Genomic DNA, 26,643 nt, shown 5'->3' on the forward strand with positions numbered 1-26,643 from the left:
TAAGGTGTGTTTTGTTCGTATACAGTTTAAAAAAATAATATGAATATAAATGACATATGTTGCATACATGTAAAATGCATATACAGTTGGTTATGGCATATTTTAAGTGGTCTCTTTCAGCAACATATATCAAATATATTTGTCATACTGGACTCATAGACTGTTACAGTGTGTTGAAACTGTATAATAAAGGGTTAAGGAATTCCAAAACATTATTTAATTTAACTAGACAGGCTTTTAAAAAAAGTCTGAATAAATGATGCATTATAAACCGATACCACAGCTCAGCCTCTCCCCCCTCCGCTGTAGAACGAGAGTCGGCAGCCTTCAGAGCAAAGCCACTAGAGAAATCAAAGCACTGTGGTTTCATTCACTAGCTGGTGGCACCTTTCACTCATCATTAAAAACAAGGCTTTGGCTTTTGATTGTTTTTTGAAGACACAACTTGCCATTTCTTACCTATTCCAGAAGCTTTCACCCCCCCCCCCCCCCCCCCCTTGCTGGTTTCAGTTTATCTTCTCCCCCTCTCTGTCTCTCTCACTCTTTTTTTTTTCATTTTGTACATTTGATTATCTCCAAAACGGAAAGGATGAAATTCAATGAGGCAGACTCCGGTATAGCCATTGTTACCGACCTGTGCAGATATTTAAGTTTTTTTTAAGACTTCTTCAGAGAAATCCTTGCCCTTTTAAGTTAAATTCAAGGGAAAAAAAAAATTACAGTTGAGTTGCCCAGATATAGAATATCTGTGTCTTCATCAGTTTTAATGTCATACAAGCAAAAAATGGAATATGGTATATAGTATTGGCAACAAAACTCATTAAGTCAACCTACTACACCTTTTGTTTTGATTGCTGCCAAGAATTCATTTTTTATTAATTTGGCAAAACCCAGGTGTCTTACTTTTAAAAGGACAACTACAAATAATTAAAACAAAATAAAAATAAAAACGGAATGATAATTTTAGTAGAAGTAGTAATTACTTTCAAAATGAATGTTGTTTTTTTTTTTTTTATACCTCAACCTAGGTCAATCTTAATGAAGTTTAAATAATAGTGAAATCTAGTGAAGCTCAGATTCCCCTCAGAGCTGAAATAAATGGCATATGAGGGAGTTAGCTGAATTGGCTCAGGGCTCACACAGCACGTGTAGAGCTGCAGCCGGATCCTGTGAAGAACTCCAATTAATGTGAATGAATTCTCAGCAGCTAATTACTTCATAGGCAGCGTTACTGTGGCCAGGCAGTCTCAGTGTGTGACACACAAGGACAAACCACAAAGAAAAATGTGCTTTATCCTTCATTTCTGTGTAGCTAAAGCACCACAGAAAATCTGCTTTATATTTCATTTTGGTGTTTTCAAAGTCAAAGCAGCACAGAACTCTCTGCAATTAACAGGACAGATCAGAACTTGACTATGTTTTTTTTGTTTGTTTTTTTTTTTTTTTTTTTCTGCTTTAGTAGCTTAAGGTCGCTTCTTAATTACATCGAGTCGCCCAGCGAGTCGGAGTCATCCAATGAGAGAGGGAGATACAGGTCCTGTGGAGGGAAAAACAAAACGGCCAATCAACATGTTTCAACCAGCAAGGTGTAGTAAAGCACAGTAAAAGCACAGTGGTAAAGCACAGGAAAGCTCACAGATATGTATGGTGAAGTTTAAGGTTTTGAACAGAAAACATTCTGGCAAGCCTTAAAAAAATGGTATCTGGCTACTCTAGTAGGCTAAATAAATCTGTTTGCAAACCTTACTTTCAGGTAATTTCATTTCACTTCCTAGAGTGTGAAATGGTCCCCAGCCCTTCAACACCTTATTTCCTGTCTTTAGCCAATCAGCTGCTTCTTCTTTTGATTGACATGACAAGCCAGTGTCATGCTCTTACCATAACTAAAGTCTGCTGACGTAAATTTATTTTTATCTTTTATTATTTATGTTTTTATTTTGGCATAGCGAATGGAAGTGCATAACAGGTAAGAGTCATGGAATTATTTTATCAGCTATAACCGCATTATGTAATTGTAGCAAACAAAATCATTACATTTTCACTTCCATTAGCTACATTCATTTCAAATGTTCAGTTTTATAGCATAACAGGGCAGAGGCTGGGCACGAACTGGAGACCCTATGTGCTGTAAACGAGTGTCTTAATCACAATGCAAAACAGCCGGGATCGTCTGCATTAGTGGTTATAGAGATTTAAACCTCATCTCATCTCATTGCCTGGGGACAGAATCTCTAACGGCAGAGCATCACACAGCATTGCCCATTACACTGGCAAACATCTCTTTATCTGGTACTACTTTATGGTAAAGGAAGTTCTCGGTTTCACTGCCTTTTATATATTTTCAAAGCATGTATTCCTATCTTTAATGAACTTCTAGTTCCTGAAAGATGAAAACCTAACAGTAATATACACAACTGAGAAACAGACAACTTGACAGTGCCCAAAAGACCTAACATTTAATTACTAAGCTATTTGATATTAGGTTTGTAAAATCCATAGGAATTAATTAAAGACTGGAGCAAACTCTTTGGCAATATTTCTCATAACGTTTTAAAGCACAAATACATTATTGCCATAAGTGTCTTTGAAAACTGCACATCTCTATATGAGACATATATACAGCATGGAGGTGTAGTACAACTGGTTCGACTCGTGGAATTCTTTAGTTAGTTACAATCCCTTTAGGACAAGGCCGAGCTCATGACACAGTCACGCAATACCTTGTGCTTGCGGAGGCTGCCAGGGCTGGTGGGTGTTGAGATGGGAGATTGTTTTGAAATGGGGGTTGACAGCTGGCTGCTGGAGGTGCCATTGGCTGTGAAAAGAGAAAAAGACGAGCCAGTTTGAATATAAAGGAGCTGCCACCTGCAACGGCAAGGCACAGACAAAGAATACGCAAAGCAGCCTGAGAAGATAAACTCTTCTGGTTTTAAAACCTTTTTGTTGTTCGAGACTCGAGAGCCGTTGTGGCTTTTCGTTATATCTTCCTTTCAGAGGTAAACACACTGGCCTTGTTCCACTACATTTGCAAGTTGCTAGGAGACTGACAGAGTTTGTTTACAACACAAGGTGGTGTGATCCAGTGCCTGCCAGCCTCCGTCTGGTCAGTTGTACAAACGTCACAATGTGACCAGCTTGTCTGTACCAATCTGAAGTCAGAACCCCCACCCCTCCCAAAAAAAACTAAATGTTTATTTCAACAATATAGTGTGCCACAAAAGCAACACTTTGAAAAGCTATCCAATACATTGCCAAAAGCGCACGTTTTGTTTCTTTTTAAATTTAAACTGTTCTAAAGCCAGGACATTGGCCATGTGTCATGTTGAATAAACAACCACTTAACAGACAGTCTGTTTTACTGTACAATGGAATGTCTCTAGTCTGAGAAAAGAACTGGCCCGACTATACAAAATGATAAGGTTATTTTCAGTCTATCTTCACACAGAGAGTGACTGACAGAGCAATCTTAACCGTGAGCTTGAGGGAGTCAGCTGTAGACTTATATATGAGGTGGAGCAATAAATCAAGAGTCAGGGAAATGTGACCCTTTACTGTGGTAGGATACAGATAATAGGAACCAAGAAACATCATCAGTGTTGTGAGACAACAGCCGAAACGTTAGTTAATTTGACATGTTCAAAGGTGTTTACTCCTTAATGTACTTTTCTTTTTTTGGAAAGCACAAATCATTTGACAAAAGTGAAACCAAACAAATAATATAAACGAAGGTCTGTTATGCATTTACAGTCTGGAGTAAACGCTTTGAAAATGTGATTAATAATACTTTCTTCAAAGGTCTGATTGAGTGCTTGAAATCCATTGGTAACTTCCTCAGGAACGTTTGTGCTTCCAGAAGCATCTACACATAAACCTAATCCTGACTTTAAATCACATGTTACTCCCAAATCTCTAACTCAATCCCAAACTGAAAGTCACCATCAGATAGCAAAATTGCTGCCCCCCTCAGCATGATTAAGAATATTATTCTCTCTTCAAAGTGTAGCTGCTCCCTAAGCATTCAGTACTGGGTGGGTGGAGGAGGTAGGCGAGTGTTTCCTTGTGCCACTCGTAACAGAACTGTGTGCAGGCTCAGAGCAGGATGAATGGTCTTGTTAATACCTTTCTCCATGGTATATACTGTGGGCTCTTTTTTAATCACAGAAACGCTGGCATAAGCACATTATATGGAATGGATATACACTGGCCTTATTCAGATGAAAATAGAGCCAGTGTGAGCTTGAAGAAAAGACAGCTAATCATCTCAATAAATCTCAGCCAACACTGGCCACCGTCTCTGTGAACTAAGTTAAGCCAGCCAGACATTGCCAACTGCTGGCTTTCTGAAATCATTTTACCTATTTGTGTTAACGGTTTAGACTGCTGCAAAATGGCAGCGAAGTGGAATCAAATGGTCCTCGACACGTATTTTTTAATATATAAAGGCTGCATCTCCCTGTAAAAATCCTCAGTTAAGATAGAGTGGGCGCTCAATATGGGTCATTCTTGAGAACAGACTGAGTAGGATGAACAGGAAACAGATAGCCCTGTGCAAATATAATCATTATGCGAGGAACAGTATAATTGTAGCATTGTACAAGCATGGAAACTGCAAAACTAGCATGCAAATTTCTCAGAACCAAAACAATCCACTCCAAGAATGAAAGAACCCGGGACATGCGCTGGAAGATTGTTAGGTTAGGAAAGTAAAAAAAAAAAAGAATGATTCACACCACCAGAGCTCACTTTTAAACTCCTAGTGTATTCTCTCAGTGATACTCTTTTGTCTGCAGTCCTACATCTTGACAGAAGTAGAAATGACACCTCAATGACACTAGCGCAGTAGCGCAGTCCCGTGGAAATAGGCCAGATGGGCATGCACTGGCATCCCGTATCCAGATGCCAAGTACAGCTGCTATCTTTAAAATCGACTCCTTCACTACATTATTGAAACAACCTTGGGAGCCAGACTGGGGTACCTCAATTGGAAGTGACTGGATATAAAGACCTCTTATCTCCAGTGCTGCCACAATAGAGCTCAACATGACAGGCTAACACCAGACTACTCTGCTTATCAAATCACAGGCCTTGAGTGCCAGATGCAATTAGACTGTAGGGGGGTTGAAATACATTTAAAATGCTCAGCACTGAATAGTGAACAACATAAAGTCTGATTTTAATTAACGGCTTGTTCCGGATGCATTCCTCTCTAAGTAGGGCTAATCCGGTCTGCATGGCTGGTGCCTGCAATGCTCAAGGTGACTTTTGGTGGGCACCCAAACACGACAACTCTCAGAAGAACAGATTTGTTTTTCTCTTGTGTGATATTATTCAAGGTTAACTGTGTAAACCACACGCGCAGGCTCTCAGAATTGATAAAGCATTACGACTGCTAAAGAGAGTACAATGGTTTGAGAGCTGGGCCCAATAGAAGGAGGACTCCACAGTGAAAGAGGCAGGCACAAGCACAGAGTGGTTTCAATGGGACTGAAGTGAATATTTCATTTCTTGTGTTCTTCTTCCTGTGTATATTATTCCTGCGTATCATTTTCTGTTTCAGTTATGACATCCTGGTGACTTTTTTTAAGCTCAGGTGCTTAAAGCACCTTTATTGAGGCCACAGCAGAGCTCTCAGAAACATGCCTTCTCTGGTACACTGGAGTGTAACCTAACCATATCCTTGCACTCGGTGGATGTAAGGAATGCCACATTTGTTGTATTTTTTTAAAAAGTCACCAGGATGTGATGGCCGAAACAGAAAATTATATAAAGTCAATCTAAACAATAAAAATAACTTTTTAGCTAGATGTGGCTGAACGTTGAAGACGTAGTTGTGTTACTGCACATACAACTATGAGACTTAAAGAGCTAAAGACCAAGACTTGAACAAGTTCTGCCCTTGTATAACCATTTTTATTGAATACTGGTTGTTGCATGTAATTTTAAAATAGTCTTAGATTAATGAAAATATCTAAACATCATTTATATGTGTATTGAGCTAAACACATTAAGTGACCCCGTCTCTTGGTTTCTTTGCTGCAGGGTAACTCCACTGGAATTGAAACAGTCTCCTGTGGGGTAAATCTCAGGCAATGCAGACAGACACTCCAGGACCAGCAGTGTGTGACTCAGGAATGGCTGCACACACACACACACACACACACGTATGCATGCACACACACACGGACACACAGACACACACAAACGCGCACACACACACACACACACGCATTCATGCACACAAACGCGCACACACAAACACACACACACACACACACACACACACACACACACACACACATACACACACACACACACAGGTGGCCGGGGTTATACTACATTACACCCCCTGTGAGGGTTTGCTTCAGTGTACAGATTGTAATACATCTGATCTGCATGGGCTTATTTTTATTTGTGATAGTCAGATTATCCACACCAGCAGTTTAAAGCACATTGATCAGATCTGCCTTGTGACTTCAGTATTAGCGGATTTATGTTTTTAGTCCATCCCAGATATTTGTACTATCTTTAACCAGGAAACTCAATGTTTTTAAACCATGAACTATAAACGTGGTCAGTCCAGATGTCTCTTGGTTAACAATTTCAAGACCATGCTTGGTATACGGCACCACAGACTAGAGCAACTAATACATTTTCCCTGTCAAATCATGGGGTTATCAGTCATTACTAGGCTTAAAAGGCTTAAATGTCATCCTACACAGAGTATATATCCCTGCAGAACCTAGGTGCTGTCCAAAGAAAGTTACCTAGGCAGTGGTGTGCAAACTTTTTACATGACACCACCTTTTCTTAGCATATATTTTCTTGCATCAGTCCCCTCCTGCTGACACACAAATTAAAAAGTAAACTTTATATTTTAATAGGCGTTTGTTTTCGGTATTTAATGTAAATCGTGTATTTTTCCTAGATTTACACAAAAAGTCCACATTCAGATAAATCAGAGGTCCTCAAAATGGTGCCCACGGGCAAATTTGTGTCCGTGAAGTCAGGCCATCGTGCCCGCAGCAGCTGTTCTTAAATTATGGGTCGTCAACAAATTTCTGGCGGGTCGTACCGTGGGAAAATAAATAAACACGTTTTCCAACGAAAGCATCACAGCAGCCTGTTGACAGTACTGCTCACTTATGTTGTGCTTATATGCACTTGACTTTTTTTTTCCTGAAGGGCCTCTGCAATACAATCAACCAATTGAATATCTGCATTTTATCTGGTGGAACATAAACTGTGTCTGTTTTAGTTGCAGGTACTGGCAGTAAGTTTAAGCAATAGGAGAGTCAAACATCTGCCGAGTTTTATGCAGCTGTCCAATCATAAGCAAGCAGAGGCCGTTCACGGTATTTGCATGAAAATTGAAGGAGAGTAGCCAATGGACAAGTGAAAGATCTGACAGCTTTCCAATCATTCATAAGCAGTTAATATGTGTTAATATGTCAGCGAAACACTGAATTTTGCTGACTGTTATTGAGATTTTCTGACTCAGTATTTTTTTAATTCACCAGACAAGGAAAAAAAAATATTAGAATTAGTTACGAATCCACTTTCTCTGAACAATTGTACTGGAGATGAGCGATCTTTAAAACAGAGTAGTGTTGACCAATTTGCCAAATTGAAACAAAGCGAGACGCTATCTATTCTCTTTTATTTTGGTTTATTCATGGTTAAAAATATTTGCATTGCATATTTTACATAAATTATAAAAGAATAAGCGCAGCAGGCACAATTACTGGACTTGGCCTTATCAGAGTGAGCCAAGAATAACTCCCACTAAACTAAATATATATAGACACACACACACACACACACACACACACACACACACACACACACACACACACACACACTGTATATGTCGATATATCGCGGGAAGGCAGTGTTTAAGATAAGAACCTATGCAATAGTCAGCGTGCCTGCAAACAGCCATGTAAGATCAATTTATGCCCGTGCCCAAATTACTTTGAGGACCGCTGTGCTAAATACATAAATGTTAACAAACACATTCTTACAAGTTTTCAAAATTGTACTTTCAGATATAATTTATATATGTTGAAAACATGGATCGTAAGTTCAACATTTACACGTTAAATCTGGGTTTCTAACAAATAAATCAATGAATTTCTTTTTTTTTTTTTTTACACTTGGCAATTCAACATTTACCTAACTGATAAATCTGAAAAAATAATGTGAGTTTTTGCAAAATAAATATTTATTTTGCCAGCTAAATCTGAAGCTAGATGAGCACACGTCCATTGAAGCGTCTGATTTGGCCTTGTGTGCTGCAGAGCTGCCTTTACACTCCAACAGCCAATTTACATTAAATCCGGGAAAATATGAGTCCTTTTGATAACATAGATGTCGTCACTTCGGCTCTGTTCACTGCAGTTTCACCGACACTCACCACTTCAAACATAATTTCTCTGGTTATACAAGTCCTAGAGTGATGGGCAATGGCTCAGTTGAAAGGTAATAATTTAGACTAATTGGCTGTCATTTATGTATTTATTTATAAAATAATACTTTTGAATTTTTACAGAATTGTCTCTCTAGTCATAGTTGTGCCCCTCACTTTGTGCACCACTGACCTAAGGAGTGCCCAATGCGAAGGACGGTGAGCAGACTGTATGCAGAACGGACTGTGAACTGATAATTCCTTCTAGGAAATACTGGAGGCAGGAGAATTTAAATGGCAGTTATACAAAAACTATCTATGACCTTTGGAGATTGTAGACTGTAGGTGGAGCTGGCGGTAGGTACAGCAAACATTGTAACTAGATGAGATGAGATTTTACAGACTGGTTGCATGGTGCAGATGGAAGCGTGGCACATGGCAGTTACACACAGTGCGGTTCTGTATAAAGAGTCTTACTGGATTCAGCTGGAGACTTGCTGCGTCGTGTGGGTCCGGGACTCTTAACTGAGTTTCTCTGGGAGGATGGGCCTCCTTTCGAAGTGCTTCCTTTCATCACTCGGCATTCTGTGAACACAGACCCCACACCCCAGTTACAAAGACTACAGAGACAGGGTGACTGGAACAGCCAAGAAACATCAACTTGGACAAACTGAACGACACACACAAACACAAACACGAGAGCTCGCAGACAGATGATAACCCTTCCTATCATTGTATACTACGTTATTACCTAGAGAACCATGTTTCTGAAGTTTCTACAGAAATAAAACAGGTTTGTGATGTTGGGGGTTGCTAATGATATTAAGGAGCAGTTCTTCTCACAGGAATGATTTCTTGGAATGAAGAATGACTGGGGTGTCGGACATTTATTGCCTATTTTACCCCAATCAGACTCTTACTTACTAAACTGTCTTGTTTTGCCCGCTAATCGAAACTAGGCAAACCATTTTAAAAAGCAACACCCCCCACAAAAGTAGTTGTATCCCACATTATATTATCAATGCAGATATTTATCTCCAAAAATAGGCTTCTGCTGCAGTTTGCCAAGACTGGTGCTGCATTGAGTGCAGCTTCTAGCTCCACAAACCAGGTCAGAGGATGTAACAGAGTGAAATATGAGTCATACTCAGTTATTTATATAATGCTTCCATTTAGGGAAATCTGTTTCACAGCCCAGAGTACCAAGGGGTTTTCATAAAGTTAAAATCACGGACAACAGAAATCTGCACGCAGAAATCCATCCTATCAGATTTTGGTTTTATTCCATCTTTCTGTACAGTACAAATCTCTATAGGTCAAAGTAGCTGATTTTTGTGCAGGTTAGGTATTGTTACAGAATTAGGAAGGAGGGGCAGATTTTAGCAGATCATTAAAAGCTACTAGAATCCATGACCCCCACTCCTTCCCAAGCAGATTTCTGCAGATTGTACCTCAATTTTCACAGATTTCTACTGACCTTGGTTATAACCCCCCTGGGGTGTTTTGGGTTTGGTTCCCCCCGGGGAAAAGTGTGCTGAAAGAAAGGAACCAAATGATTAACCATTGTGTTCTTCTTGCCACCTCTTATTTTCTTCCCAGCAAATGATACAGCTTAATTTAGATGAAGCCAACAAATATGTTGGCTAATATCACATAATTACCCTCATGCATAAAGTTTGTTAACTTGATTTATTATAGTTTTGATGGGTCACCTACAAAATAGGGTGTCTTTTTATTATTATCTCTTTAGTTTAGAAATTACCCAGCTGAATGACTTCACTGCTGTTTCTTACAAGTTTCATATCATGTATTAATGGATGACATATTGTCAGTTGACACTCTTCAGGTAAACAGTTGTCTTCAAATTCTTTACTGTGAGCTTAGATGCTGACACACTCCTATAGTATGGCTCCCACCTGTTGAGGACCTTAGGGCTGAATGAGTCACTCTTCAGGTTAAATAAACATTAAAATGCAACAAGAGACTTGTGATTTTTAGGTGCCCCTGTCAGAATATTAAAGTGCAGATGTGTCCGTTAGGACTTCATGCTAGCATGGACCTCTCTGAGGTAACAAATAAACCCCTGTGGAAAACCATCGCATTGACTAGCGGTGATGCACCAAACATACCTCACCCTGTGTTTCAACAATTTAAGACTCATGAAGCATGGGGGGGACTGACAACGCTGGGAGCTAAAGCAAACTCAACAACGGAAACAGAGAAGCAATGTTTCTGTGTCCCAGACCTAGCCTGGAGAATAAATCAATTGCATTTTCTACAAGTTCATTGTACAGAGAAATGCTAATTGTCCCACTTTGATCTGTATTCAGGTGTTATTTAGGGACAGGGTCAATGGTGCTATTGTAGTTAAAGAAAAGAGCAGACAAGCTTAATCCAGACCTGGGCTTTATTTATTATGGATTGTAACATGCTTCTTTTGATTGAGGTATTCAAGTAGACCGGCATGGTGGAGAGGTACACACGCAGTGTTAATTAATGTGTGGGATTGGTGTCAATGTATGTAGATCATGGGCTCATTGTACAGCAGAGGCCTTCCATGAAAAGTATCCAGACAGGGCCAAGCCAAGTCAAAAGCATGCTTCAATATTGTACAACAGGTTCCTGTCCAACATCTGTACATGTAGACCAGAAGAAAAATGAAAACATAATGTTCTGTAATTATTTTTCATATGATGTGTTGATGTTGACTTGATTTTCTCATTGTAATCCATCAATCAACACTGCTTGTTAGGTTTTTCAATAATACAGATGTCATTTTATTATGGTTTAATTTCCTTGTTGTATATCTACTGACTGATGGAACATGGAACTGAACTTCACAAAACAGCTAATTGGATATCAATTAAATCATTTATGACAGTCAAAAAAACAAATGTTGTCGACAGATTGTTACTAGGTTCTCCAGTCTAACACAGTCATGTGCTGCTAGCTTTCCTGTCAGGGTTCATGCAAGGCCGAATTGAAACCCAGACAGCCGTATGAGACTCGTGTCCCACAATCTGCTGCAGTGTTCAGCGTCAGGTCAGGTGGTGTGAGGGAAACACTGACAGCAAGCCAGCATCTTTCAATCCAAACCTCCCCAGGGCTGCAAACAGAGAATTGCCTCTGACAATCTCCAGAATTGTAATGTGCTCATTATTTCATGGACATTAGAACAACACAATGATGGAGAGGCATTCGGAGCAGTATTTGTCTTTCTCTGTATCTAATGCACCTGTCTAGGGATGTGTGTTCACGCTCTATGGGCAAGCACTTTTTTATATCATCTGCATAATTATTAGAGCAATGCAAAAAATATATATCATATCAATTATTAATGGAACAGTGTTTGTTTTTCATATTATTGTTGAATTATTTTGTTTAAAAGTAACATGGAGTTCAACTATTTTAATCATTGTTGTATTTGCCTTTTAGCAACACGTTTTTCTGGAATGATAAAACAAACACTGTTTTATTTTTAAAGGCCAAGATGTCTTCTGCAAAATGTTTGGCATAGTACTGTCAGAAAACCTTATTTACACTTTACAGATCTATTAAAACCAGCCTCTGTGTCAAAAGTGACAACTGACAGTATTTATATTACAAGTCAAATCATGCAGTCATACCTTAATCGATTATCTAGAACAGTTTCATGTTTGTCAATCTACTTTATTCATAAAAATAGACAAGCTTTGTGAATAGAGCCTGACATGAGAAAAATCAATAGTAATTAATTTGCCTGACCAGGACTTCTGGCAGTACTGACATCTATTTAATCCTTTCACTCAGTTCTGCAGCGTCATTACAGTAGAGAAGAAACGCTGGGAATGCATATATTACATTTTGCATGGAATAAATCATACTTAATGCGGCTTTGATCTTCCTGTCATGGGATATCATCAGTGTCAATGCCAATTGCGATTTACTCTACAACACATGTTCAGTTTCTTAGGACTAGGAGCCAGTAAGAGAACTCCATTTAAATGCAAAGTTGGAAGATAGGATACTGAACATACAATCCATAATCAATGGAGACTGTGCTGGAATTTGGACAAGCTAAGGGTTACTTATAGTAATAGAGTGGGATATAAAAAACAGCCAGCCTGACTGACACTCCCTCACCTTGTCTGCTAGTGACTTTGGAGCCAGTAGTTTGGTATCCTGAGCAAGATGAGTAGTTGACCACACATTTGGTGTTAGTAATAGGATGGCTAACACAAGACTGCAGGATCTTATGCATATTGGTTATTGTTTTGTACAAGGTAACACTGTTACTGCAGATTACCAATGTGGATTCTTTATCTTGCAACAATTTATCACGGACCACAACATAAATCATCTGATATCTGATATTTAAATTGCTCAGAAGAACGTGTTCATGAAAGCAAGATGCAGAGATGATATGTTAAGACAGAACCTTTGACAGGACAGCGACAGAAATTGAATTCCAAGATGTAATGAAAATTCCTAAGGTTGTGTTTGGTTTCCATGGTTCTACAGGACTTTATGATGGCGTCACTTGAGCAAAAAGTTACAAAAATATATAATTTATTTGATTTATCCCTGTTAAAGTTTACTTAGGCATTTCCATAATTGTAGGATACCATTATTTTAATTCATTAAATTCATCATTTTGAGCTTACAGTATAGCCTCTTGAATTCTGCACCTACAGTATATATGTGAACACCATACTGCCTTCTTGTGAAGGAAAGGCAGCACTAAGGTAAAAAACTTGAACGTAGTGGGATTGTTCAATAGTTCTTGCACTATATTTGACATTGTTTAGTAAAAGTAGACTCTGAAGATTTAGCTTAACAACTCAATAGTCAGTTGAATAATAAAGATATCTGCATAAAAACACATCATCTGAAATGTGGCAGATCTCAACACAGCTGCTCTTTAACTTCATATTAATCCTGATGGATAGAAATCCAGTGAAGAGTGTTTTTCTAACTCACCATTCTCGTCCAGGGAAAAGTCATCTTGGGCATAACGAAACTTTTCTGGCCCACACGCAATAAAGACATCATCGTCCCCGAAGAAGTCTTGAAGGCATGTCACCTGAAACAAAGATGAAGACAAATGAATATACTATAAAATACAATAAAACCTCACAGAACATTTCCAACAGTGAGGTTCAGAGCAGAGCAGCTATTATCCCACAGGTATATTCCCTCTGAAGCTAACAGGGCTCCAAGGAGTCTAAGCAATCCAATACAAAATGTAACCCAACGAAAGTCTTCATACACAAGAACTATGTTTGTAATAGCATTAATATCCATCGTAGTACTACCTGTGTATAATGACGTTAGGACACTGTGTCCATTATCTAACAGGTAATGACCACTGTCTGTTAATGCTTAAATAGAACCTTTCATGCACATTTCTGATGAAAGCATGCTGTTTACAGTACTTACTCATTACAATACACTGTAGCTTAGCGAATTGCTCCATTTTATATAGAGGAAATACTGCTTTGTAACTAGGAGTTAATGTGTGTTGGATCGCACACCAGATCCCAAATCCAGTATATTTTTGTATATAGTTTGCAAATGTTTAACCAAATGCTTGTTGCAAATAAGAACTCTATATGTATAATGTGTACATCAAAAATAATGCTTTCCTGTTCCATGAACTGAATGATAAAATGTTCTGTAACAATGTGTTTTTCAGGATGCGACATCTTTGAGTAAGACAATTAAAACTGCCAAAAACTAGTGCTCTTAAGAACAATGTCGTCGATCCTGTTCATCATACTAGTCAGCTGCCACTGGCATTGTTCAAACCTGAAACTGTTGTTAAAACAGAGCTGTGCAGTTACTGACGCCAACAAGAAGGTACAAACCCCACAAGTACTGACAAAGTCAGTACATTAGGTCTAGAAATAAAATCTCCTTAATCATAACATCCTAAAACTTTCTGTTTACAAAATTAGCAATTTCCAAGACATAAAGGCTACCTTTGTAATATTCTTATTATTATTATTATTATTATTATTCACATGCTGAAATTCTTACTGTATATGCTGACGTGTCTATATACTGTGCACATACTCCTGTGCTCCAAAAGCAGCTTATAACACATACGGAAACTAATTCCACAGTATTAGTAGCAATACAATCCCCATAAAACGGGTAATGTGTTCATCAAATCTAGTCTGCTAAAACATGTAATCCACTGTGCCACTAGTTGCTAACAGACACGGAGCAGCTTGGCAGGATCCTCTGTGCTGCAATGCTGTGAATCTCAGTGTTGCAGGTCTGATTCCCTGGACTAACATGTTCTGGAACTTGCAATCTCGCAGTGCTGGAAGGATGTGTGTTCTACCAGGCCGCAGGGCACCGGGGTTAACAGCAGACTCGAGTATAGCACTTCTTTACAGTCACTTGAACCAGTCGCTCCCATCCTGACAGCTGCCTCATTGTTTCCATATGAACGGGCACTATAAGAGGGGAGATGCTCAGACTCAGTGCAGTCTGTCAGCCTGATCTCTTTTCAATCGATCATTGGTTAGGGTGCAGTTCATAACACAACTACTGTACGACTATGTGGCAAAGTGGTTGGTAAGGGGAACAGATGTCGCGGTGATGCGGTGCAGGAGTGATGAACAGACAACAGTGATTCAGTGAATAAGTGCTTTATTGCTCTTTTCCAGGTCTGGCGACCGTCAAAAATAATAAATCCCCGGCAATACACAACAATGTGTAAAGCACGGGGATAATGAAACCAAGGGCACAGTCCTGAACAAAAACAGCGGTACGGTCACCAGTCCTGGGTGATCGAAAACGTGCAGGTGCTCAGTGCAGTGATGCTCCGGATAGTGCTCTCCTTTCGACAGCTCCGGAGACGTGCGTTAACTGTCTAGTGCTGAATACAAAAACAGACAGACACAACAATACAAAACACTAACACAATCCACTCTGAGAGCTCCTCTCTCAGTCCTTCTCTCTCTCCACTCGTTTAACCCAAACGAAGGAGAAGATCAGCGTTACCCTGGCCCCTATATGTAATCCCGCATGATATCGAGATAAATGGTTGCAGCTGCCTTATTACTTGCAGCTGCCTCTCGTTTACCTTTCAAATCAATATGGTCTTACAACAGAGTCGCGCTTCCCTCCAGGCTGACCCACTTCCCTGACCCGGAAACGAACTGTCAGGCCAGCCCTTCCAGATACTTCTCCTCCCATTCTTTAGCGCCCTCACAGGTTGGGAGGAAGATTCATCACCAGAACTCATCTTTCCGTCACATATCCCACCGCTCAGAGTGGAGCCGAAGGAACACTCGGCTAAATCTACCTTCCCCATTACTCCCCCCTCCCGGGAAAAATAATCTGCATTTTGGTGGTCTTTCCCCGCACGGTGTACCATGTGGTACATGAAGGGCTGCAATGCCAGATACCACCGAGTTATCCGGGCATTGCTGTCCTTCATTGTGCTTAACCACTTGAGTGGGGCGTGGTCTGTGACCAGATCAAATGAGTGTCCCAGCAGGTAGTATCGTAAAGAGTGAGTAGCCCATTTAATGGCCAAACACTCTTTTTCGACTACGGAGTAGTTGCGTTCCCGAGGTAACATTTTTTTACTGAGGTATAATATCGGGTGTTCTACTCCAGCTACTTTTTGGGACAAGACTGCACCCAAACCTACATCCGATGCGTCGGTGTGGAGGATGAATCTCTTGGTGAAATCCGGTGTGATAAGAGTGGGGGCCTGGCAAAGTGTACGCTTAATAGTATCAAACGCCCCCTGACACTCAGCTGACCATTTAATTAAATTTGGAGCACTCTTTTTGGTGAGGTCGACTAACGGGTTAACCACTGTGGCGTACTCGGGGATGAAGCGGCGGTAATAACCGGCTAAGCCCAGTAGTGACCTCACCTGAGTCTTGGTTTTGGGGATCGCTGCATCAACCAAAGCCTGGATTTTGGTGACTACAGGTCTCACCCTTCCATTCCCCATTAAAAATCCCAAATATTGAGTCTCTGTTTTGGCAAACGCACATTTCCTCAAGTTAGCTGTCAGCTGGGCTGCCCTTAGAGACTGAAGAACGGCTGTAATCCTAGCCAAATGCTCTCGCCAGGTGGAGCTGTATATCACCACGTCATCAATATATGCTGCTGCATATTCATGATGTGGGCATAAAACCTGGTCCATCAGTCTCTGAAAGGCAGCGGGCGCACCATGTAGCCCAAACGGCATGGTTTTAAAGTGGAACAGCCCTTCTGGTGTTGAAAATGCGGTTTTCTCTCTGGAGCTGCGGGTTAAAGGGATTTGCCAGTATCCCTTCGTCAGGTCCAGAGTGGAAATAAACCTCGCTTTTCCCAGTCTGTCTAAAAGTTCGTCGACCCGAGGCATGGGATATGCATCGAACTTAGCAATAGCGTTCACCTTTCTGAAATCCACACAGAAGCGGTTGGTGCCGTCTTTCTTAGCCACTATGACGATCGGACTGCACCACTCACTCCTGGAAGGCTCAATCACCCCAAGCTCGAGCATATCCCATACCTCTTTGCGAACGCCACTTCGTCGACTTTCCGGGATCCGGTACGGTCTCTCTCGCACTGTGACACCTGGTGGAGAGATAATGTCATATTCAACTAAGTTTGTTCTGCCGGGCACGTCAGAAAAAACATCGCTGAACTCCTCAATAAGCTTACGCAGCTCTCTTTGCTGATCCGGAACCAATTGTTCCCCCATAGAAATCGCTCTTGTGCTCGGGGTCTCTGGACAGGGACCTAAATCATCCTCCATATTGCCTGGGGCTATAAATAAGACCTCCCTTGCCTGCCAGGGCTTTAACAAATTGACATGATAAATTTCACGTTCATTTCGGCGATCGGGCTGTCTAATTTCATAATTTACTTTCCCTATAGCCCGAATCACCTCATACGGCCCCTGCCATTTAGCACACAGTTTCGATTCAGATGAGGGAAGTAGCAGCATTACCTTGTCCCCTGGTCGAAAGGTTCGAATCCGTGCATTTTTGTTGTAATGCTGCTGTTGTCGGTGCTGAGCCGATCTGAGGTTGTCTTGGGCCAAACGACCGACCAAATCCAGCCGATCTCGTAGTAGGAGCACATACTTCACTACATTTTTAGACGAGCCTTTGTGCTCCTCCCACCCCTCCCTCAGCAGGTCGAGAATGCCGCGAGGCTGCCGGCCGTACAGGAGCTCAAAGGGGGAGAACCCCGTTGAACTCTGCGGCACTTCTCTCACCGCAAAAAGGAGGTAGGGAAGAAGCGATGCCCAATGTTTCTGCTCCTGTGTTACAAATCGCCTCAGCATCGACTTTAAGGTCTGATTAAAACGTTCAACCAAACCGTCCGATTGTGGATGATAAACGGACGTCCTGATGGGACGTATTTTTAATATTTTGTACACCTGCTGTAACGTATTGGACAAAAAATTGGTTCCGTGATCAGTCAAAATCTCCTTGGGGATCCCTACTCTAGCCATAATCTGCGCTAACTCGGTGGCTATTGCAGCTGCACTAGTGGACCTCAATGGAACTGCCTCCGGGTATCGCATTGCATAATCCACCACTACTAATATATGCGTATACCCAGAGTCAGAAGGTAGCAACGGGCCCATTATGTCCATTGCAATGCGCTCGAACGGAGTGGAAATAATCGGCAGTGGGACCAAAGGAGCGGGGCGCACTCGACCTGGCGCTACTCGCTGGCAGTCTGGGCATGTGGCTACATATTTCGACACATCAGTATGAAGACCGAGCCAATAGAATCGAGCCAATATTCGCTCCCTCGTCTTCTCGGCTCCGAGGTGCCCCGCAAAAGGGATATCATGCGCCAGCCTCATGACCTCGGTCCGACAAGACGGGGGAACCAATAATTGTGTTACAGGCTGTCCTGTGCCCGCGGCTAGGTTTACCCTATATAGTAATTGCCCCTTTATACTGAAATGTGGATATACTAGCGGCCCAGCGCCATCAACATCCTTACCTTCAATGGACCGGACCTGCCCCCAAGCGTGCACCAGTGACGGGTCGTTCTTTTGGCCCCACACTAGGTCCGCGCTTGAGTACCACGGGTCCGGTATATTGAGAGGGGCTGGAATAACCTCTGCCCTAGTCGGCCCAGTAACCTCGCTCTCTCGGTCGCACTGCGTTCCCACTCCCTTCGACTGGCGTTTGTTACCATTACAGCACTCTCCCACCAGACCCCAGCCTTGTCTCAAAGACGCTCCCTCCCATTTCGCGGTCCGTCTCTCCTTATTTGTTTTTCTAGGACGGAACAGAGGGGAAAACATTTCAGGATGAAAAGGAAACACATCACCAATCCGTTCCTTTTTCCCTTTTTCTGCCACGTTTACGTGTGTGGCTGAGACTGCCATTATTTGCACCAATTCTTTGAATTTTGGCCAGTCTCGGCCCAGAATAACTGGGTGCGGCAACCTTTCCGCCACCCCGACTACAAGGTGACGTTTTATCGGTCCTACCGATAAATATACTTTTAGGGTGGGGTATGCCGCCGTGTCTCCATGGATACAGGAGATGGCCACCTGACCTTGTGGCCGCCACGACATACCGCCCAAGAGAGCTGTCCTGATCAAGGTTTGCTCACACCCTGTGTCCACTAACGCGTGGGTTTTCACATTCCCTAAAACCACGTCAATCAGACAGGGCCCCTCCCAACCGTTTTCCCCCTGCTTACCCGTTCCAGGTGTCCAGTTGCATGCAGCCACGTCACACTCCATAGCAGCGGGGCATGACCTGGCCCTATGTCCTGGCTGGTTACACCTAAAACAGAGTGGAGGGACAGAGGGGGCATAGGTTAAATATCTGTCCCGCTGCTGGTAGGGCAACGGGGCAGGGGCAACACCTCTACCCCAGCTGGGGGCCATCCTCGGTCTCCATGGGGGGGAGGCAAGGGGGCCCAACGGGGTCGGCGGTCTGGGAGGTCTGGGTGCCGGGACCGAGGGTGATGGTGGTGGTGTTGGAGGAGAGGGAGGGAGAGGTTGGTCCCTGAGCAGGGCAGGGGCTGACAGGATCCCGACCCGGGCTGACGTCAAAGAGTCTTCAAAATCTTTGGCCAATTTGACCGCCTCCTCCAGGGTGTCAGGGTTGTGGCGCCGTACCCACGCCTGAGTTTCGGCGCCGACCACATGGCAGAATTGTTCCACCACAATGGCTTCCCCCATTTGTTGAGCGGTCTTCTTCTCTGGGGTCAGCCAATGGACCATGTGGTCGCACAACCGCTGTGCCACCACCCTGGGGCGTGTCTCCGGGGCTCTCCGGTACTCGCGGAACCGCGTCCGGTGGGTCTCCGCGGTGATGTTGAGACGACGGAGGATAGCCTGCTTGACTAGGTCATAGTCAGTGGCGTACTGGTCGCTCAGGGCTTGGTATGCTGCCTGCGCTTCCCCGACCAGGCAAGGTCCTAGCTGGCTTGCCCAGAACTCCCGAGGCCATCCCGCCGCGGTTGCCAGCCGCTCGAACGCCACCAAAAATGCCTCCGGATCATCCTCCGCCGTCATTTTCATGGCCCGTGCCTTCGGGGCCGACATCAATGATGTTCCGGTAGGGGTCGCTCCTGCAGCAACGATCAGCCCTACCCGTTCAATGAGCGCCGTATAGCGCTCCTCCCTCCGTCTCTCCTCTGCATCCCGTCTGATCTCCAGTGCCTGCAGCAGCTCCGCCAGTGCGTTGCGGTCCATCCCGGATCTGACACCACGTGTGGCAAAGTGGTTGGTAAGGGGAACAGATGTCGCGGTGATGCGGTGCAGGAGTGATGAACAGACAACAGTGATTCAGTGAATAAGTGCTTTATTGCTCTTTTCCAGGTCTGGCGACCGTCAAAAATAATAAATCCCCGGCAATACACAACAATGTGTAAAGCACGGGGATAATGAAACCAAGGGCACAGTCCTGAACAAAAACAGCGGTACAGTCACCAGTCCTGGGTGATCGAAAACGTGCAGGTGCTCAGTGCAGTGATGCTCCGGATAGTGCTCTCCTTTCGACAGCTCCGGAGACGTGCGTTAACTGTCTAGTGCTGAATACAAAAACAGACAGTTACACGGACAGACACAACAATACAAAACACTAACACAATCCACTCTGAGAGCTCCTCTCTCAGTCCTTCTCTCTCTCCACTCATTTAACCCAAACGAAGGAGAAGATCAGCGTTACCCTGGCCCCTATATGTAATCCCGCATGATATCGAGATAAATGGTTGCAGCTGCCTTATTACTTGCAGCTGCCTCTCCTTTACCTTTCAAATCAATACGGTCTTACAATAGAGTCGCACTTCCCTCCAGGCTGACCCACTTCCCTGACCCGGAAACGAACTGTCAGGCCAGCCCTTCCAGATACTTCTCCTCCCGTTCTTTAGCGCCCTCACAGGTTGGGAGGAAGATTCATCACCAGAACTCATCTTTCCGTCACAGACTAATATTCCTAATGTATGTCACATGCAAGTCTCTTTTGAAACCTAATGTATGACCAGTACCATAAACACAGCATCTATTTCATCCATGCTTTTTAAACCACTGGAACTGGTATTTTTTCATCAGTACTTTTTCATGTGTTTGGGCTGCATAACCCCGGGTTCCAATTCTCTGTGCTATAACGAACAGTCAAAATGTTAAAGATTGCAACACGTTAAAGTGTAGGCCTAATGAAAGTAGCTTCATAGGTGGGAAGTAGACTGAGCAGTAGATGTACTAACCAGTTACAAATGAGTCAGAAGTCTAGGGTGAAAGTACTAAACAAGCGCAATGCTGTTAACAACTTTTTAAGGAATGCTTTGTGCCAGCAGTTTTTCTTTGTGGTTCACCTTTAGATGAATATGTAATTGGGCATTCCTGCATAAATTCACAAAAATTATAATGAGATGTATTAAAACTGCTGGTAACACTTACAATTGCATCAATTTGTAACATGAAAGCATGTTTTAAACAGTTGCAATTGATGCTGGCCTTTCCCAGTCCACTTTTTCTCATGCATTGCCAGTTGTGCTTCAATACATTTTTGAGGCGAACAGCCAAATACCTATTTTCCCTACATTACATACATCTCCCTAATTACTTACAATTACTTACAAGCCCTGAAAACAAATTTCTAACATTTCTGGTTTCCCCAACATGTTAGGAGCAATAGACTGCACACATGTGCCGCTAACCCCTCCAGCTCATTCTGAACATCTGTATAGGAATAGGAAACACACCTATTCTATTAATGTGCAGGTGGTTTGTAATTGTGCACAATTTAGCACTGCACCCCTGACTAACTTAAATAAAAACTGACAGTATACATTTGGCTTATATGCTACTCAGGATAATACCAATTAGTGGTTGTAGCAGGGAGAGATCTGTGCTGACTCTGCTGGCGTGTTCACGGGCTGCAGGAAGAGGGCGACAGTCATCCAACAACCGCCTGTGAGTCATGGCAGTGACACGGGGAGGTGGGAAAGTGGGTGTGTGGACTTTCCCCCTCTCTGAATGGCTGAGAGGCGCATCTTAGGAGATTGTTAGCCCTATAAATTAACGCTCTGTTGTTTCCTCAGGTCTGCCCTGTTAAACGCGCTGGTCAACGACCGAGAACCAGTGGGAGAGAAAGAAACGAAGGTTCAGAGCGAGATATTGAGGGTGGGGAACCCTTGGGCAGACCCCTGATGAGTATATCAGAGCAGGCTAGTGAGCATGGGCAGCGGCGACCGGGATATCGCTGCAAAGTGCAGCACCTTTTCTTTGTAGTTTTTGTTACTGTTTTATTTTCCCTGTTTCTTTGTGCCTTCTGTTTTGAATTATTGTTTCGAAGCACCTGTAAGGGCGCCGGTATTGTGTACCATCGCTTGGTATGCCCGTGGTTCTGTTTACCGCCGTTGGTAAATCAGACCACGGACCCACAGCGCCATCTGCGGGACTAAATTAAAACCAGCACCCTGAAATAAAACTGGGCACCTGTGCGGTGTTGCCAAATTCACCTGTCTGTCTCCTGTGTCAGTGAATTACCCACCACCCTTCCACAGTGGTATAATACAAAATGTGTTGCTGGTCCCTTGAAATTTGTATCAACAAGAATTGACTGTCCTCATGTAAGGATCATAACTTGTGAATGCGGCACCATGATCTATTTTGTGTTAATTGTCTAGGCTGCCAAGTTAATAATAATAATAATAATAATAATAATAATAATAATAATAATAATAATAATAATAATAATAATAATACGCAGTTTCAATTTAAAATAATCTTTTATTCACATTGTACACAAATGTGTACAATGCAGCTGCATGATTTATTTTGTTAGGTATTCATTTGATTTTACTACTCTACTGTATACTGTATACACATACTGTACAGATTTGTATTTTTTTTCATAAAATAATATTTAGCCTACCCAAAACACATTTTGTGCAATGATTTATACATTTAAAATACATTGAGCACTATAAATGTATGTGTGTATGCGATTTTATTGTATTTTTAAAAACCTGACACCTCTTAGTGGTTGACAGACATATCCGGTTTAGAGAGGGACTATTGTATGATTATGAAAAGCTTCTTGAGGGAAACACATTTTTTATTTGGGGGTGAAGGTGGGGGCCCCACTATAGAATCTGATGGGATTAAACTGCCTTTCATTATTATTTATCAGACAAAAATGAAGCACCACTCTCGCAATGCTAGAGATCTCGCTAAGATGACAAACACTTCAAATAGTATATTGTGGCGCTCTTTATTAACATATTTTTTTCTTAGTACAGACAACAAAATGTATACTTTATGAATTGTTGCAACAGAAATGCAAATTACGGTAAGATTGTGCTGCGAGTGGCCCATCTTAGTACATATATTCCTGAGAGTTATAATTGGAACATACATGAGCCAATCAAAATGCAAATAACTATTAAAATTGATGGTTCTTTTTTTTAATTTAAATACATATGTTCTACAACAAATGTTATAATTTGTTTCCAATATTTCATTCCAGGTCAGATGTGACAGACTATTAAACAAAACCATAAATATTATAAACTAAATAAATGCAACTGAAATCCTATACGAATTTTCTTGTATTTATATATAATATAATATATATATAGCTATTATATATATATATATTTATATATTATATATATAATAAGATATATATAAGACATAGTACAAACATGATTACTAAAGCATTCTCAAAGCAACTTACTCCAGATCATGATAACCTGAATGTTTTTCATAAAAGAGAACACAACAAATTCTAATTCTAAAACAAATAAGTAACAAGTTAATACTACTTAAAAGCTCCTAAATAAAATGTCGTAGCTGCTTATTTCTGGTTCTGTAACTTTATTAAGTGCTATTTTAAATACCTTTAAAAATCTAGCCCTATATATTCTATTGAAAATCTGTCAAGCTGAACAATGACCATTTAACTCAGTAACCTCCGTATTTGAGTATGCATTTTCATTCCAGGTTCTGCTTCCCTTTCATACTCAATTTGTGTTCTGTGGTGCTTAAACCATCAATAAAATATTGAATTTCTTTACAAACTGCAGAATGTCAGTCAGTGTGTCCATTCACGTGTGCAGATTTCCTCTCCACAATTCCTCCTGCTGAGCTGCTTTGATTTCTAACCCACCCCTGCTCTTGTGCTTCTTCATCCACAGGAATGAGATGCAAATGCAGATCCCCCAAGGCCTTTTTTGTTGTTCTAAGAAATGTAATATTTACCCACCCTCAGATCTGACTCTAAGCATCTATTTTAGATGCAAATCCAGCCTTTCTTGGCCCCTGGCCAGGGAACATACTGCAGATGTGTTTACAAAGTCCCAGTGCATTGCTAACTTGGACAGGTGGAAACAAGCAACTATGGAAACTTTTGTGATGCTTTTGCCCTTCTAAAAAGTTGACCTTAGTAAAAACAGAGTATAATACAACTCAGTGAAGGCTTTGCAAAGCATAGGTAAACATTCTAAAACCCAGAGAGGTACAGTACAGCCTATTCACAAACCACAGCAAATGCATAGTATAATCATGTAAAAAGACAAGGCAAACTGAAAAATTGCAAATGTACTGTGCTGAACTTATATAAGAGAATCAGATTTTGTAGTCACTCATTATGCAGTGCTACTGTATAAGTTGCTTGATATATAACATTACAGTCTTGTATTGTCAGACCATGGAGTGTTAGAACATAGTTGTACATCACAATCAGTGCTATTCCATGACGCTGATCCAGGAGTTAATCTGGATTCCAATTCCATACTCTTATTTCAATGCATATCAGAACCAGATTCACATTTTTGTAACTTGAGGATTGCCACTGACATGACCCACTGAGTCAAAAATCCATAATAACTGAAAATGTACGATACAATCTAAATGGTCAGATTCATGCCCTCCATAATACTGTATCTTTCATCAAGCATACAGAATTGTAACCCAGGTGCTAACTCTAACTGGTTCATGGTCACTCATGGAATAGCATGGATTTGTATGTACAACCATGTTCTGACAAAGTTACAAGACAGTAGTGCTGTACACCAAGCATGCCCTGGCAATGGTTAACCATGGTCAATCAGGGCTGACCATTTGAATAGTTCATGGTTTAACCCTGTCTTTGTTATAGCTACTGAAACATATCAGAGCTTTGATACAACACCGTTCTTCTGAAATCAGCCTACACCCCCCATTAGCATTTAAGACTCCAGATTACATTATGCAGCTTGTCTTTGGGGTTTGCCGTAAATAAATAGATGCATATTAGCAGTGAACATTTTGACAGTTTGTAATGTTTAGCAATCTAGTAGAATTGTCAACAAAGCAGCCCCTTGAGTTCAATTTGCATGAGTGACATCTGAAGGTCCTTTCACACTGAGCACGTCACGTCAAGGGGTCAAAGTCCAGCATAAATTCTTTTTTTTTTTAGAATACAATACATCCAATGGAGGCAATTACACTGGACGTTGCTTAAAACTGACGGCGTCAAAAATAGACCTTGTCCTACTTTTCTGTGTGTGTCGGGAGTAAATTTGTCTCTCTAACCAATCACACCCCAGCTCTCGCCCCTCGTCGGCATGACAACAAACATTAAGAGGTAGTCCCTACTGTATTTCATTAACACAAACAGAGATCAGACTAATTAAAATGAGGGATTTAAAACAGTAGATATTGCTGAAATGAAATGTTTCCTTAAAGATAATAGAAACAAATAGAGCTGCAGTAAAGAAAACAAGAAAACGCTTTCAAGGATATTTAACAGCAACACAAAATGACCCGGCATGTTAAAAAAAAATACCTACATCTGAATTAAATGAATACATGTATAAATATAATGTATATAATCTTTATGTTTATGTATATTTTACAATATTTAATTTTAGGACAGACAGTAAATACACAAATGTCCAGTCATCAAAATGCTTACTACTGTACTTATTTGTGGAGAACGGCATTAGTATAAAGCCCTGTGTTTCAAACCCAAACAGTATCTTTAAACTGAATAGCTGTATAAAGTTTTGTTTTTTAAGATTAAGAACTTCAGCCGTAGCCTACATATTAAAAATATGCAACACATTAATAGTTTTGTTCTGGTTAAATTGCTGTAGCGAACCACAAGTAAAGTACAATACTATTGCTTGTTTTACTTATTTTGCATGTCTTGTGTGCAGATGCGGGACCGGTTTTCTTGAAAAAAAAGGTGCAAAAAACAGAGTGGGTAGACAGTAAGAAATATAAAACCATGGAAATACAGGCTGCAAATGCAATTTTTGGAGCGGCATTTGGAAATGAAAAGGTAGAGAAACATAAACAGTCAGCAGTAGGGTAATAATAATAATAATAATAATAAATAATAATAATAATAATAATAATAATAATAATAATAATAATAATAATAATAATAATCCAATTTTTTTTCTTATTTGTTCTGTGCTCTTTTATTTATTTGTTTTAACTATGGCTGTTTAGGTCTTTATTTTAAGGAGCAGAGCTCCATCATCCACATGAACGATTAGTAATTAATAAGTATATTAGTTAATAATAATACATCTTGACTTCTTGTGCATCACAGGTTTGCCATTTCTTGCGTTCTAATTATTTGAACTTCTTTTGTGAGAAATCCACTTGACGGCGTCAAAATAAGTTGGACGCTGACGCTTTGACGCGACACGCTCAGTGTGAAAAGACCTTGAGAATCAAGGTATGTCACCCTTGGTGCTCACTTGGAAATATGTATTTCTGCAGTGCAGAGATTAGCAAGATGCCTTCATTTATATTCTAC

General features: G+C 41.2%; 1 protein-coding gene across 3 annotated transcripts in view; it reads right to left on the minus strand.

Moving 5' to 3' along the window:
• Window positions 1–491: 491 nt before the first annotated feature.
• Window positions 492–26,643, minus strand: part of LOC121318653 (neuronal migration protein doublecortin-like) — a 77,810-nt gene continuing 51,658 nt past the window's right edge. The window contains exons 4-8 of one of the 3 annotated variants that reach the window (XM_041255557.1): window positions 13,364–13,466; window positions 9,882–9,938; window positions 8,882–8,989; window positions 2,721–2,815; window positions 495–1,537 (exon numbers count right to left, since the gene is read on the minus strand). In XM_041255557.1, the coding sequence (XP_041111491.1) occupies window positions 1,481–1,537; window positions 2,721–2,815; window positions 8,882–8,989; window positions 9,882–9,938; window positions 13,364–13,466 (420 nt within the window). In that variant the 3' untranslated portion in view covers window positions 495–1,480. Of the gene's footprint in view, window positions 1,538–2,720; window positions 2,816–8,881; window positions 8,990–9,881; window positions 9,939–13,363; window positions 13,467–26,643 lie in introns of all 3 variants that reach the window. The other 2 variants (XM_041255559.1, XM_041255558.1) reach the window with 2 other exon arrangements.

Source organism: Polyodon spathula, chromosome 7 (genome assembly GCF_017654505.1).
Source record: "Polyodon spathula isolate WHYD16114869_AA chromosome 7, ASM1765450v1, whole genome shotgun sequence".
NCBI lineage: Eukaryota > Metazoa > Chordata > Actinopteri > Acipenseriformes > Polyodontidae > Polyodon > Polyodon spathula.